The following is a 17064-nucleotide window of genomic DNA, read 5'->3' as shown; positions in this document are numbered from 1 at the left end:
GTGTGTGTTGGAAAGGCATTACTTTTTTTTAAAAATAGAAATTCTTTATGTATTCCAAATCAAAGTTCTTAGCTGGATTTATGTATTATAAGTGTATTCCCTTACACTGTACTTTGTCTTATAACTCTCCATTATCGGTTTTATTGGTTTGAAACCATTATTGGTTTTTGGTCTTCTTTATTATAAGATTATTTATATTCTTTCCCTTTCTTATACTTTTTTAAAAAATTCATAGAATTCAGTTTGTTGCTGTTCTTTTTATGAATACTTGAAATGGATGCTTAGATAATTGCTTTGTAGCCCATTTTTATTTCCTAAGATAGGCAGTTAAGGCTATATATTTCCTACTAAGCACAGCTTTACTTTTATTTCAAAATTTAGCATGTAGAATTTTCATTATAACTTATTTCAATATATTTTAAAAATTTAGTTTTTAAAAAAATCGCTATAGCTTAATTTCCAAACATATGAAGATTTTCTAATTTTTGTTGTTGTTGTTGTTGTTAGTGATTTTTAGCCAAATTTCTTTGTGGTCAGAGAACATATTCTGAATAACTTAAGTCCCAAATTTATCGACTTTACCTGATAGCCAGCATGTAGTCCATTTTTGTAAAATTTTCATGTATTATTGAAAAGAGTGGATATTCTGATGTTTTTGAGTTGCAGTGCTTTATAGGTCTCAATTAAATTAATTGCAATAATTGTTATTCAAGTTATTTATATTTGTACTTATTTTCTCCTACATATTATGAAAGTTACAGAGAATAATATCAAAATTTATCATTTTGATTGGAGGCTTTGCCTATATTTTACAGTCCCACCAAAACTGCATAGGGGTTCTCTTTTCTCTACACCCTTATCAACACTTGTTACCTTGTCTTTTTCATAAAAATCCTTCTTGCAGATGTGAAGTGATAGCTCACTATGGTTTTGATGTGCATTTCTCTGATGATTAGTGATGTGGAGCATCTTTTCACGTACCCGTTGGCCATTTGTACATCTTCTTTGGGAAAATGTCTGTTCCGGTTCTTTACCCATTCTTGATTTGGATGATGATGAGGAGGAGGAGGAGGAGGAGGAGGAGGAGGAGGATTTTGTTACTGTGTTATATGAATTCCTTATATGTATCACTTCTGGGTGCGTTCAGGTACCTGTCTTGTTTCCTCATATTTCTGAATATCTCTGATTGAGCACCAAACACAGTTAATGAAAAAATTATGAGATATAACTTAGGTCTAAAGTGACATTATACTTGTTCAGAAATTTATATTAGGTGACTAGGGTCACATGGAAGTCCATATTAACATAATGAGTCCAATCAGGGATTAAGATAATTTGAAGCTGAGTTTCAGTCCCTTTGAAGGTCAGTCTGTTTCTGGTTTTTTTTTATGTTTTTAATTTATTTTTGAGAGACAGAGAGAGACAGTACAAGCAGGGGAGGGTCAGAGAGAGAGGGAGATACAGAATCTGAAGCAGGCTCCAGGCTCTGAGCTAGCCGTTAGCACAAAGTCCAATGCAGGGCTCAAACCCATGAACCCTGAGATCATGATCTGGGCTGAAGCCGGATGCTTAACTGATTGAACCACCCAGGTGCCCCTGTTTCTGGTTTATCCTTACTCCAAGGGTATGACTTTCAAGGTTCAAACTCAAAGTCTGGAGGAAGATGTTACCAGGACTTCTCTCTTTGTTGGGTCTTTTACTCCAACCTCTGTCTTCTAGATCCTCAAATCTGTAAAACAATCTCTGTTCATACTGTCAACCAACTCTTTCTAAAATAGCCTGACAAATTCAGGGCAAATCTGACAGTAAAGCTGCATTATCCTTCTGGGTCTTTTGTTCTTCTGTATCTTGGGAATCAGGATACTTAATGCCTTGAGAGCTTTCGGGTATCTTTAGTTCTTTTACATTTTCCCAGCTTTCCAAGTTGTTTTTAGTAGGAGAGTTAGTACCTGGACAGCCATTACTAAAAACTTATCCTCATTCTGTTAAAACAAAATGTTTGTATGCCTTTTGGCATCACTGTTTATTATATTGGTATCTTTAGTCAGTAAAAAAACATTTCTTTTAGTATAAGGCTTAGACAAAAGAGCTAATCCGATAGCCCAAGATTCAGATTTATCTTGCTATTTGGTAATATTTCTTTGTCTTCATTATCTTGTTCTTTTATAGCTACTTCACTCTTCTCTTCCTACTTTTACAGAGTATGTAATAAAAATTAAATGAGAAAATGCCTATGAAAGGTCCTTTTAAATATTTAAAGAAATATACAAGGATACAAGTAGTATAAGGTAGTGTTACTATCATAGAATCATAATAATTTATTTTGTAAAAGCCATATTCACATAGATTAGTGCCTCTGAAAATGTTTTGGTGGGCCATTCTTTGCAGAAGGGGTTTCTGCATTGACTGATGACAATGAACTTAAACAGATCATCTGGGAAAAAGGATCACAAAATAAACAAAGAGAAATTGTTCATCTGCTCATGAAAAATGTGATTAAGTAACTTGTCAAAATCATACAGCTTGTGCTTAATGGAAAAGGTAAAGCTAGTATGTGGCAGCAGGACTTAATCCAGGACCCTAGGAATCCAAATCTCATAAAATAGAAGCAATGTGACAATAAAAATTTAGTGGTGGTAAACTTATTTCTAAAGACAAATTTCAAAAATTTGATAATTAAACAGACTTCTCCACTTAGAGCTATTATGCTAGCATAATCCATCTTTCTTTTCCTTCCTTCCTTCCTTCTTTTTCTTTCTTCCTTCCTTCCTTCCTTCCTTCCTTCCTTCCTTCCTTCCTTTCCTTCTTTCCTTCCTTCCTTCCTTCCTTCCTTCCTTCCTTCCTTCCTTCCTTCCTTCCTTCCTTCCTTCCTTCCTTCCCTCCTTCCTTCCTTCCTTCCTTCCTTTCTCTTTCTTGTCTTTCTTTCTCTCTCTCTCTCTTCTCTCCTTCCTTCCTTCCTTCCTTCCTTCCTTCCTTCCCTCCCTCCCTCCCACTCTCCCTCCCTTCCTTCCTTCCACACTTTTTTATTAAGTCACCATACTGTATATTACATCTCCAAGATCTATGTATCTTATAAGCACAAGTTTGTAGCTTGTGACCCCCTTCAACCATTTCAACACCCCCCTCCCCGCCCCCATATTTGGCAACCACCAATCTGTTCTCTGTATCTATCAGTTGGGTGGCTTTTTTTCCATTTAGATTATGTATGTAATGCTTTAAAATGTACAGAGCCCTAAACTCACTGATAACATTTATTTCACTGAAAGAATACAAAGCCCTGCCCAGGAAACCCTTGGCTAGTCCTTTTGCCTAGATCGGTGATGACCAATTTTTCTGCCAGTTTACCAAAGGGGGGAATGGGAAGTATCCTTTTCAAAAGTCAACTTTGTGCCCTAGGAAATTGGTAACCAGAAGTGGGACAGAACTGGGTTAAACAAATCCTTTTAGCCTAAGTAAATCCTTTTCCTTTTGGCTCAATTTTGCTTTATTTTTTTTTTAATTTATATAGGATGTTTGTTTGTTTATTTTATAGTTTAATGTCAAGTTGGTTTCCATATAACACCCAGTGCTCTTCCCCACAAGTGCCCTCCTCCATGACTATCACTCCCCTTCTCCTTTCCCCTCCCCCTTCAGCCCTCAGTTTGTCTTCAGTATTCAAGAGTCTCTCATGATTTGCCTCTTACTTAAACATCATAAAAGCCGTTTGTCAAAAGCCCAGAGCTAATATCCTCAATGGGGAAAAACTGAGAGCTTTGCCCCTCAATTTTGCTTTCAACTTCTCTCATTCGGCCTTGAAAGGTCTTCCCTGATGACAGCTGTTCTTCCCCTACTTCATTAGTCACCATGGTCTTGCTATGAGGCTCACATCTGGTACAACATAGTACCTCATTACATTGGATTTGAGCTTACACACCCTGATTTAAGATTACCCATTCAGGGAGACTCTCCTTGATGTTCAGAACTTTATAAACCCTACCACCATTGATTACATATTATACTTTGCTTGGTCTCTCCCCTCAAGCCTTTTCTCTGCTTGCAAGGGAGTGTTAGGACAGTTATAATTAAGCTCGATAGCTAGAGCCTCAATGTACCATATTCTCTGTGTTTACTGTTTCTTTTAGTATCACTTTCTCCCATTCATTTATTTTTCAAATTTTTATCTGACTTCTAATTAGTTGGGGTGCCTGGGTGACCCAGTCGGTCGAGTGGCAGACTTCGGCTCAGGTTATGATCTCCCAGTTCATAAATTCAAGCCCTGCATTGGGCTCACTACTGTCAGCACTGAAGCCGTCAATGCAGAGCCTGCTTCAAGAGCATCTGTTCCCCTCTTTCTCTGCCCCTCCCCCATTTGCACTCTCTCTCAAAAAATAAACAAACATTAAAAAATAAATTCTAGTTAGTTAACTAGAATTGCAATATTGGATTTAGAAGCAGAATTCAGTGATTCATCACTTACATACAGCATCTAGTGCTCATCATAACAAGTGCCTTCCTGATACCCATCACCCATCTAGCCCATCCCTACCCACCTCCCTCCATCAACCCTCAGTTTGTTCTCTTTCTTTAAGAGTCTCTTATAACGGGGGTGGGGGACGCCTCAGTGGCTCAGTCAGTTAAGTGTTTGACTTCACCTCAGGTCATGATCTCTTGGTCCATGAGTTCGAGCCCTACATTGGGCTCTGTGCTGACAGCTCATAGCCTGGAGCCTGCTCTTGATTCTGTGTCTCCGTCTCTCTCTGCCTTACCCCTGCTTGTGTTCTGTCTCTCTCTTTCTCTCAAAAAATAATAAACATTAAAAACATTAAGAGAGTCTCTTATGGTTTGTTTCCCTCTCTCTTTTATCTTTTTCCCCCATTCCCGTATGTTCATCTGTTTTGTTTCCTAAATTCCACATAGGAGTGAAATCATATGGTATTATTTGTCTTTCTCTGACTTACTTCACTTGGCATAATACACTGTAATTCGATCCACATTTTTGCAAATGGCAAGATTTCATTCTCTTTGATGGATGAGTAATATTTCACTGTATATATATATCCCACATTTTCTTTATCTGTTCATCAGTCAGTGGAAATTTGGGCTCTTTCCATAGTTTGGCTATTGTTGATAATGCTGCTGTAAACACTGGGGTGCACGTACCCTTTTGAATCCATGTCATTGTATCCTTTGGGTAAATAACCAGTGCAATTGCTGGATTGCAGGGCAGTTCTATTTTTAACTTTTTGAGGAATCTCCATACTGTTTTCCAGAGTGGCTGTACCAGTTTGCATTCCCACTAAAAATGCAACAGGGTTCCCCTGTCTTCACATCCTCACTAATACCCGTTTTTTGTGCCATTCTGACAGGTTCTCCCAGACATTCAATCCCCAAATCACGTCTTCATCTTTGATAAATCTTCCTCCTCTGTTCTGCTATAATAAACTACCTGCCAAGTTATTTTATTCTATCTCCATGACAACTCCCATCTATTCCTCCATTACCTAACTAAAACAAAATATTCAGTTTTATTTCTCTTATTACTTTCTTTTACCCATCCAGTGCTCGAACCAAGTTAATCTATGTAGTATCTCTGTATGTGTGCCTTGCTTTCCTATTCCTTTGTTCTGACTATTCTTACTGATAAGTAACACCCTTCCCATCACTGCTTCTGCCTCTAAAAAATCTATTCATTTTCAAAGCAACTTTTCTCAGCAACAAAATGTAAATGATATCTATTTCATATAGGATTAAATAAAATAACATGAGTAAATCATTTTAAATGGTAAGTATTATTTTTATTGTTAATATTATTACCCATATCTTCTGTAAAGTACTTTTTTTTGGTTCTTCTCAAAGTAGAAATAATTTCTTTCTCTCCTGAATATCCATGGGGCATATTTTTTCATTCCCCTAGCATTACTTTCCACATTATATTTCAGTTCTTTTGCACATGCTTTATCCAATCAATAGATTCTAAGATCCTTGAGGTCAGGGACCATTTCTTGGGAATCTTTGTTCCTACCTCGGGTACTACATAGATACATTAATAAGTATTTGCAAAAGCAATGAACAAAATCACCATAGTGGTAATTATGGCTTCATCACAATCTTTATTCACAAATTACATCTTGATGAAATTACAAATTAACAAATCCCATTATATCTACAAATTGCATAGTGAATCATTCGTCTGGAGGGTGATTACCTGGGTCTTGTTGAGAAGTGTTGGCAGGCTCTCAAAGACAAGTAAAGACCTGAAGAAAGCAGTGCTGCTGTGCAGAAGTAATAAACTGTGAAGAATTTTTGTCCCTGGTGAACCTTTTCAATTCCAGTACCAAATTTCTTATATTCTTTTGGCTATAAAATGTACCATTATTTTATCAAATACGAAGAAAAACAGTCCAAGATAGGGAATCTAACAAGATACCCTGGCATAAAGCTGGGATTCTGAAGGGGCTACATTTCTTAACTTTAGTACTGGGAGGAGAAAGGAAAGAAAAATCTCCCCCGAGATTCTGAACCACAGCCATTATATAGATATGAAGTCTGAATTCACACCACTAGTGTGATGTAAAAACCTCAAGAATAAAGCTTAATTTAAAGTGGTACCAGTAGTAGTCCTAGGTAACTGTTGAGAATAAATGCTTATACAAGGAGTTAAATCCGGGACACACCAATGCCATAGGATGCCACTGATGACACAAAGGTGTTAAATTGTGAAAAATTATCATCTTTAAATTAATTCAATATGCTTTTTCCATTAAGTATGGAGAAGGTCTGCAAATAATGAGGGGAATAGAAATAAAAAGCAAATCTCTGTTTCCTTGAGATATTGACCAAGGCCAATTGCCCCTCCTCCAGAGACCAGTTAGGAAGCAGCCTCTGCATTCAGAAAACAGATCCTGAGAGAGCAGGGCAGTTCAGGGTCGGTGCTGGTCTCATTGACATGTCTTAGTAAACTGTTAGGAGGAGAAAGCTAGGGTTAAAGAGGAGATGGAGAGAACCAATTTCTCTACAAAGTACCGACTCCTTCTGCCTGCCAGTGTCTCAGCTTCACACTGAGGAGAGGCTTCATGCTCTGTTCACTTGTCTAGTTGTCTACCTCACCTGCTTGATCTCACAGGGTACAATAGGAAGCAAGTCACTGATGCATGAAGACATTTTACATTATGGGGCACACATGTAAGCATATGTGTACATACATATGCACATACACACACACACAAGTGCACATCCACAACTTGGACATACCTTGGGAAGACTGGTTGATCATTTTTAATACTACTGGGAATAAACCTAAATCCCTAAAATGTGGTATTGCTTAAATGGGAGATTAAATGACACCGGAGAGAAGGAAGAAAGGTGATCTCGGCACATGCAAAGGTCAGGTGTGAGTGAAATACTTCAATGGTAGCCTTTGGGAAAGCAGAGTTAGTTTAAGGATTTAGCAGTGACACTAGTAGATGAGAATGTGCCAAAAACAAATTAATTATCCTTGTAGTCTTTTTTCCCTTGGAAAGAGTGGTAAGAGCAGGTAACCAAACAGAAACAGAATATGATTTCAGTGTGACTTGAAACACTGGTCACATCATATGTTACATGCATATGTCAATCGGTTTAAAAATCATGTAAGTGAGGGAGGTGTTTAATTACTGTATTGCTCATTGATATAAAGACTCACTACCATTACTGTAGATTTGAGCCAGTTCAGGCTATCTGTGAACACCGAGCAAAACTCTCAGTGGCCATTTGCCAAGTCAGCGTTGGGGTTCTATGTGCAGTTTGTTGTTACACAACAGCATGCAATCTTGGAATTCACTAAAACAAAATAATAAAAGAACTGTGTGAGGGATATTTGCAAATCAAACTTACCGATAGGGCAATCAAGACCTAACCTTGGACTTAGCAGCACAGTAGCATATCCAAATAAGCCAAACAGAGATTTTGAATACATCTTAATATTTATAAATTATGATATCCAATCTATAAATTGACTCAAGCCATAAAACTAAAACAAATTGTTTTCCTAAATGAGGAGTAGTTAACATATTTTAGTTTCAAAGTATTTCTTCCTTAGATTGTGAGTTGTCTGTCAAGTAAGTGTGTGTGTGTGTGTGTGTGTGTGTGTGTGTGTGTGTGTGTAGCATAGAATAAGCACTGTTAGTCATCTACATTTCCAATTGTCTGACTACTCCCTCTCGGTGTTCTGCATGACATATTATGTATGAAATCAAGATCATTATCTCGCTCACTTTCCAAACATATCGAACGTGTTATCTCCATCCGCTTGTACTATCTCAGGTAAAACCAATAAAGCTGCTCAAGGCAAATGCAGTCATGATTTTTTCTTTCCCACCTCAATATAGTCAATCAGCCAATACATACAGTGTCTCCTACATCCATCTCCTTCTCTTTATAACAACACCAGTATAGATTCACATCGTATCTCTCTCCTAAATTATTAATATAGCCTCTGCATGGCCTCCTCCCATTTGCATATTTTCTATAATACAACCAAAATTATCTCAAGCAAAGACTGTTTGGGTTCTTTGATGCCCAGGGAAAAAAAGTAGAAACTTCCTAGCTTAGCTTCATGATCTGGCCTAAACTGACTTTCTACCATCATCTGTAGCCATTACTCCCCAGGAACCCCATAAGCTAACCACAGCTGCTAGGCATTTCTCAATGCTGCCCAGCCTTAGTTTGTTTGCCTGTTTATTTATTTATGTTTAATTTAATTTTATTGCTGTAAGAGCACTTAACATGGGATCTATTGTTAACTATAGGGACAATGTTGTACAGCAGATCTCAAGAACTTATTCATCCGGCTTAACTGAAACTTTATGCTTGTTGATTAGTAACACCCCATTCCCAGCCCCTAAAACCACTATTCCACTCTGATTCTACAAATGTGACTATCTTACATACCTCATATACAGCCCTTGCTCTATATAGTTGTTTCCTCTGCCTAAAAGGCTCTGTCCTCTTTTGTCCAGTGGAAAACTCCCACTTATCCTTAGAGGTTATGATCATATGTCATCTCTATTTTCGGGCTGTTCATGGTCATCTTCATCCCTTCCCTCCACCCCTCTCTATCTGTGTTCCCACATATCTCTATTTGAGTATTAATTACATTATTATACTTAAAGCTGATAGGCAGTAAGCAAGAGTTTCAGCCACACCAGCTATATATAACCAGTCATGTTCTGATTGGTTGGTGCTTGTTCAGTATAGTTATCAAACATTTTGAATGGTATTAAACATTTTGAATGATTATAGGTCTTATTTCATATATATCTCTACCATGATGATATGAGATGAAGGGTAGGGGCTGTGAATCTTATTCATCCTCATATCTTCATGGATTGCCATAATGTCTATATATAGGTGTGCCCTATAAGTTTGGTGAAATAAAATGAGATAATCAGTCTTCATAGTAATTCTCTAAAAAGTATTATCTTAATAATTACTTTTATCTTAATAATTATGAAGTTTGTCTATTTTATACCAAAATGATCATGAATCTCTTTGATGATCAAAATTACACTCTGGATTTGATGAGTTCAGGAGCCAGATATAAGAGGTGGTTTGGGTAATCTTATGACTTTTTCTTCTCAAAATTGGTCTGGGAAAGCCTGGACACTGGGATCAGACAAAAATTGAATTGAGAGAAATCTCATAAAAACTATGATTTTGGTAACCTGCCCAAGCTCAATTTTCTTTTCCTCAAAAACAGAAAATAGACACCTCCTTTATAGAGTTGGTATGAGAACTAAGTGAGATCATGTATTTAAGAATATGGCATATAAACCTACATGAACAGTAAGTTTTTATGTACTTGGAACGTAAGTACGTAAACTTTTCATTTGGAAGAGCAATCGCTCCAGTCATAAAGAGAGTAAGAACAAGCACATGAGGCGCATGCCCCCTGGCAGCACCTCACAGAAGCTGCACACAGTCCGTCACGCTGACGACAGGCCTGTTGCTATGAGCCAATTCGGACTGTGGCTGCTGAGAAATTCTCATATGGCTGCTGTTATGTACTAGGGATAAATTAACGAGCCCAAGACGGCTCTTCATTTGTCAAAACAAGAACTACTGGTGTTTTACCCCTAAAGCATCTGGTTTTAAAACAACTGAAAAAAAAAAGATGGAATCCATTTTCAATGGAGCAACTTTTGCTGATAAAATATGAGGAGCCAGAAGGTAATATTGTTGGTAGTTCAACTGTCAAGATTGGTAATGTAATCATAATTATTTTATTTATATAACCCTCTGAATTTCTTAGGACTAGGAAAGATGATTCTGAGACAAAAAGAAGTTGAATACCTCTAAGTCACAAAATTCAGTAATAAAACCAAGAGAACCAAAAAATTATTCCGAAATATTACTCTTTTGATTAAATTCTATTGTCCTAGGCATATAACTTCAACATGGTAAATTGACAGAAATAATTGATATCACAACAGGCTAAATCTAGGTTATAAAATGTATTTACTTTTATTTCCCTGTTACTTCCCTATTCTACTTCTATCCCTCTCAATATGGATTTTTAGCATCTAACAAGGAATGGCCAAAAGAAGAATTCAGGGAAGCCGTCAGTGTGATCTCCTCCTTTTACTGTCGGCTTCACATTTTTCTGCAGATCCAAATAGTTCTGTTTATATATTGGTGTCACCAGAGATGGTTAAGTTGGTGCGCTAACTCTACTTCCAAACTTATTCTATAATTTAACAAATTAAATCAGCTGTTATTTTCATATCTGTTCATCTGTAAATTGCATATAAATACATAACTCACCTTACAGCTGTCTGTCTCCAAATGATAGTCTTGCTCAGAAACCTGTAAAGAATCACATGAAACATTTAGAAGATTCTATAATTAAAAATAATCTCAGGGCGCCTGAGTGGCTCAGTTGGTTGGGCGGCCGACTTTAGCTCAGGTCATGATCTCACGGTTTGTGAGTTCAAGCCCTGCATCAGGCACTGTGCTGACAGCTCAGAGCTCGGGGCCTGCTTTGGATTCTGTGTTTCCCTCTCTCTCCCTCTCCCCCACTTGTGCTCTCTCTCTCTCTTTCAAAAATAAATAAACATTAAAAAATTTTTTAAAAAGAATAATCTCATTGTCCACTTCAGCAGGAAATAAGTATGGAAAACAACAAACAAAAACTGCATAACTCTGAAATATTTTTTGGAATCCTTGCTCCTATTCCCTGTCTCAAAGTGGGTTTTATAAGTTAGAAGTTTTGGGGGTTCCTGGATGGCTCAATTGGTTGGGTGTCCGGCTCTTTGTTTAGGCTCAGGTCATGATCTCATATTTCATGAGTTCAAGCCCTTCATTGGGCTCTGCACTGATGGCATGGAGCCTGGTTGGAATTCTGTCTCTCCTTCTCTCTGCCCTTTACTTTCCTGTTCTCTATCTCTCTCTCAAAGTAAATAAATAAACTTTAAAAACAGGCTTTGGCCAAAGTAGCAAATATTGTTACTACAGAGGTCTCAGGTTACTTGCCTTCCTTGTCCTTTGAATAGTCTCCTTTGATTTTCTGGTTTACCTCTTAGGAATCTACAGATATACATAGACTTAGACATTTCTCCAAATCCAGAGCTGACATAGATTTTGTATATAAATGTAGCATTATCTGAAGTCAGTCAGTCTTAGAAACTATGGAAGGGTCCTGAATCAGTATTAAATTAGAGACTGGCCACTCCTTCAAGAGACAGACAAACCAAAGTAGCCCATGAAAGCATAAGTGGTTAAGATTAATCCTGCTTTAAGTTAACTGGGCCCCTCAGGGGTTGAAGAAAAAGAAATCACATGGCCATTGTAATCTATCAAATTGCAATGTGATATCCCCTTACACCTGTCAGAATGGCTAAAATCAATAGTACAAGAAATAACAAGTATCGGCAAGGATGTGGAGAAAAAGGAAATCTCGTGCACTGTTGGTGGAAATCTAAATTGCTGCAGGCACTATAAAAGAATAAAAATATGGAGGTTCCTCAAAAAATTAAAAATAGAACTCCATATGATCCAGTAATTCCACTTTGGTATTTATCTAATGAATATAAAAACACTAATTCAAAAAGAAGTATGCACCCCTAAGCATATTGCAGCATTATTTATACCAGCGAAACTATGGAAGCATCCTAAGTGTTATCAATAGTTGAGTGGATAAAGAAGAGACTATATATATATATAATATTACTCAGCCACAAAAATGAATGAAATCTTGCCATTTGCAACAACCTGGATGGATCTAGAAAGAATAATGTTAAGTGAAAAAGTCAGTCAGAGAAAGACAGATACCATATAATTTCAGTCATAGGTGGAATTTTTTTATTTATAGTTTGTTGTCAAGTTGGTTTCCATATAACACCCACTGCTCTTCCCCACAAGTGCCCTCCCCCATGATCACCACCCCATTCCCCTCCCGCCTCCCCCTTTAGCACTCAGTTTGTTTTCAGTATTCTAGAGTCTCTCATGATTTGCCTCCTCCCTCTCCCTAACTCTTCCCCCCTTCTTCCCCTCCACATGGTCCTCTGTTAGGTTCCTCCTGTTAGACCTATGAGTGAAAACATATGGTATCTGTCCTTCTCTGCCCGACTTACTTCACTTAGCATGGCACCCTTGAGGTCCATCCACGTTGCTGTGAATGGCCAGATTGCATTCTTTCTCATTGCCAAGTCATAGGTGGAATTTAAGAAATAAAACAAAGAAAAAAAAAGACAAACCAAAAAATAAAATAAACTCAACTATAGACAACAAACTGGTGGTCACAAGAGGGGGGTAGGGGAACATGGGTGAAATAGACAAAGGGGATTAAAGGTACACTCATTGTGATGAACACTGAGTACTGTACAGAATGGTTGAATCACTGTATGTACACCTGAAGTGAAAATAACCCTGCCGATATGTTAACTACACTGGATTTAAAGTACAAATTAAAGGAGTGCCTGGGTGGCTCGGTTAGTTAAGCATCTGACTTTTGCTCAACTCATGATCTCACTGTTCATGAGTTAAAGCCCCACATTGGGCTTTCTGCTGTCAGCGCAGAACCTGCTTCACATCCTGTCTCCCTCTCTTTCTGTCCCTCCCTGCACTAAACACTAAAAAAATACAAGTGAAATACAAAATAGAAGTTTTTCAGCTTTTGTTTTTTCTTTCATGGCAATGGGTTCTGAGACAGATAAGGAGAGTCTGTATCTGATCCATGTACGTTGAAGTACAAGTTTCTTCTTTAAAAAAAAATGTCTTACTTTATGCAAAGAAGAAATAATAAGTAGTTGAGTTTTCTCCAAATTGGAGGCCCATTTTTATTGTTTGTCTTATGGATGAATTAATGAATTCATTAAACACACACATAACACACACATATCCAGTCTATTGAGAGAAAGGGACAATGCTCAAAATGAGAACTCAATATGCAGAAAAATTAAAACTTTATTGTTTTTTTATAAATTTCTTGACGTAGAAAAAGGCTTCTCATGAAACCACATAGCTAAAAATAGCAACCTAAATCTGGTATATAAATAAAATGCTGTATCAATATTCTGTAAGCACAATTATGTGGAAAAGCATATCTGTATTTGATTACAAATTATTTTTATAGTACCTATTAATCATAGAATTTTCAATTTAGAAGATACTTTGAAGTGCTGAGTTTGAAATACATGTGAATCCCACACTTGAAGAACATTTCATTATATGTATATAATAAACTATTTGAACAATATAACGAAATATTTTAAAGTATCCTTTGTTATTACAGGAACGCAGACTTCTTTTTACCCTCTTCAATCCCCTTGTTACAATTTGTTACTGAGTCTTACAATATCTCATTCTTAAACGTGTTTTGCATTTACTGCATCTTTTTTATTCCCAATAATTCATCTCTAATATTTTGTCCTTATTAATTGAAACCTGGATTAGTAAACCAGCCTTTGCTGAGATAGGGAGCAATAATAGAGAGCGCTGCAAGGCGTGTCTGGCAAGAGGCTGGTGAGTCTGGGGACAGCAAGGGCAGGGGAGGGGTTACGGACTGATGAGCCAATGAGTGAGAGCTGACGGAGAGGCCAGATCTTTAGGGTTTTATCATCATGGGAAGAACATGAGAGACAGAAGGAAAGTCATCAGAGGGCTTTGAAGTGAGGAGTGACAGGATCTGACTTCTGTTTTAAGAAGGCAACTTTGGCTTCTGTATTGAAAATAGCCCGGAGGAGAGCAACAATTGGAGAGACTGGAGAGAAGACTGTCGCCGTCATCCAGGGAGAGCTGATAGTGTGGGGCACCACCGTGGGTAGCAGTGGAGGTGATGACATATGGCCAAATTCTGGAAGAAACGCTGGCGGAATTGGCTGGTAGATTAGATATGAAGTGTGAGAGAAGAGACAAGATGACTCCAGGGATTTAGGTCTGAGCAACTACAGTATTTAAGCTGCCAGTGGATGGATGGATGGATGGATGATAGCAATAATAAGTTATCTATCCATCACTACACTGATAGATCATCTATGTGTGCAACATAGTCATGACTTTTCTTACTTGAAGTGAGACTGAGATAACCAGAAATTGTGAGAGAGTAGCTAACCAGTTTACCTAAGGTTACCTTGCTAAGAAGGGACAAGCTTGGCCTTGAGCTTTGCTCAGTGTAACCACTGGGCCTATTCTCTATGCTGTATAGCACAGTGGCTCCTGTAACGTTTAAACTTTTTGGTCAGCAAAAGCTCTATACAGTGTTTGGGATTTTGAGGATTCCTAGATCTTACATAATCAAGGATATTTTATAGACCTAATCAGGTATGCAGTATTCTGTCGGTATCAACCCTAGGTCCCACATCCTGAAAATGTGCCACAATGTAACAATGCTTTGATAAAGAATAAAGTACTTTGCATTTTAAGGTCTGCTCATCAAATGCAAAGGATGGCTAATTAAAAAATACAACTGACAAGGTTGGAAATTATTTGGGAACGTGAACATAAAACTGTGGCTTCAAAGTTGATTATATGAGGATAGTTTTATTTTCATTTGTTTTCTTAGGGCCACCTAGAAAATGTAGATTTTCATAATCAGACTGGAATGCACTACTTACTCAGCGAGGAATATTTTTCTTAGGGTGAGAAAAGCAAATTTGGTGCTAGGTATGAATTCTAAAATATTACATTTATATCAGATTTCCAAACTTTTTTGTATCAAAATAAATACTAGTTGAGACACTTTCCAAGTAAAATGGATTATACCTGCTGAAAGCATTACTTGTTCTTATTTAAGTTGCTGATTTTTTAAGAAGAGTGACCTTGAGGACAGCTGCCAGTTGGCACAGAACACAATGGAGATGAGAAAAGAGACGTGAGCCAAAGCAAACACCTGAGTCTACCAAGTGGACTCTCTCCTGTCTCCATAAGGCATTTGGGGTCTAGGATTTGAACATTCTTTCCAAAAGGCTCATCTTCAGCAAACTCCCTGCTAGTTTAGATTCACTGGCATTTTACAAATCCTGGCAGCATCTTTCGGGCCTGCTTGTGAAGTAAGACTTGCAAAGTACTGTGGACTCAGGATGTTATCTTCAGCTGAATTTGGATATAGGAAATTAGCAATTACAAAGTGTTCTTTCTGCCAAAAATCATATGCTGCCACCATTACTTTGCTCTCTGATGAAACAGGTCATTTTAATCCTTTGTAGTAGGTGGAACAATGAGTACTCAACCAAAAGGGAAAATACTTCTTAGCTCAAGGGAGATATTTTCAGCTACCACATGTAGACTTATGTACATAATGGGAAAAACAATCCTTTTTCCCCCAAGTACAACTTTTTAAGTAATCTTGAAATGCAATTGGCAAAATCCTTTCCACTTTAATAAGAGATTGTAAATTCGCCAAAGTTTAATACCACCAGGCCACACTAAACTGGGTTTCTAAGTGCCAAGTGCAAAGAGGTGTGAAGCAATTAGACAGGAAATTGTGTTAACCTGCACTTTAAGATATTGCCTCAATCACTTTTTTCCAGTGGCAAAGATTGCATGGCTGGAGTGATGCAAGTTTGTTCACACCGTGCTGTTGATTTGTACGGGGCATTGATCTGATTAGTGAATCAAATAATTCTATGGCTGATACCTTTGACATTATCTAGTGAAACTTTCTAGTTCTACATATGAGGTAACTAGAGTCCAGAGGATAAACTCACTTGCCATTCTGTCTTTCATTTAGCTGGTGACAGATCTGGAATTTTTCCTATCTCACTGTCTTGAATAGAAGAGAAAGACCCAGCATCCTATGTTATTTGGAGACTTGTATAGCCCTCTTTGCTTTTAAGTAAAATGCAAACATTTGAAGGAAGCTCTGGTGAAAGGATGTTGTCAAAGGCGAGGAGACTTTACATTGTGAAAATATTACTTTTATTTTTTTCTTGTTTTGCTTTTATTTTTTTTTCTTTCCACCCGTTTTATGATGTTGAAAATGCCCTATTATATCTACTCAGGCCTGCAAGCCAGAAACCAAGAGTTATCACCCCATCCACTAGATCACCAACTCTTAACACCATTGGCTCCCCAAACAGCTTGTAGATCTTGCCTTCATTCTCCATCCTCACGAACAGTGCACTAACACAGTACTTAGTATTTTTCACTACAATACTGCAGTAGTCTTTTATTGGTTTCCTTCACTTCCAGGGTCTTATTTCTCAGTGACAAAAACTGTCATTTGTCCTCCATTTCCCCTTTTTTCTGTGATATGCCCCTGCTTACCTTGCAGCGGGATGTGACCATGTGACTAAGATCTGGCCAATGGAAGGCAGGTAGAAGAGTCACGTGGCAGTTCCTGAGCTCTTCTTAAAAAGACAGTTGGTGGGCACTTTTGACCTCTTTTACTGGCTCCCTACTCAACTTTGCTGCTTGGATACTGCCATCTCATACATTATGAGAGCCATACATGACAGCAACATATGTGAGCAATAACATAGGAAGAGACTGAGGCCTTGACACCATGGAGCCTCTGATGCCACATCAGCTCTGAACTGGATCTCTGGACCAGTTTTCTAAAGCAGTGTTATGTTGGGTTACTGTCAGTCAAGCCAATCCTAATACCATATA

General features: G+C 37.7%; 1 protein-coding gene across 1 annotated transcript in view; it reads right to left on the bottom strand.

Annotated features, from left to right (window-relative positions):
* LMNTD1 (lamin tail domain containing 1) overlaps positions 1–17064 on the bottom strand; it is a 147658-nt gene that overhangs the window by 61271 nt on the left and 69323 nt on the right. The window contains exon 5 of the mRNA XM_029955825.1: positions 10780–10821. Within this exon, the coding sequence (XP_029811685.1) occupies positions 10780–10821 (42 nt within the window). The remainder of the gene's footprint in view (positions 1–10779; positions 10822–17064) is intronic.

Source organism: Suricata suricatta, chromosome 10 (genome assembly GCF_006229205.1).
Source record: "Suricata suricatta isolate VVHF042 chromosome 10, meerkat_22Aug2017_6uvM2_HiC, whole genome shotgun sequence".
Lineage (NCBI taxonomy): Eukaryota > Metazoa > Chordata > Mammalia > Carnivora > Herpestidae > Suricata > Suricata suricatta.
The sequence above is the reverse complement of the archived record's forward strand: the minus strand, read 5'-3'. Positions and strand labels throughout refer to the sequence as shown.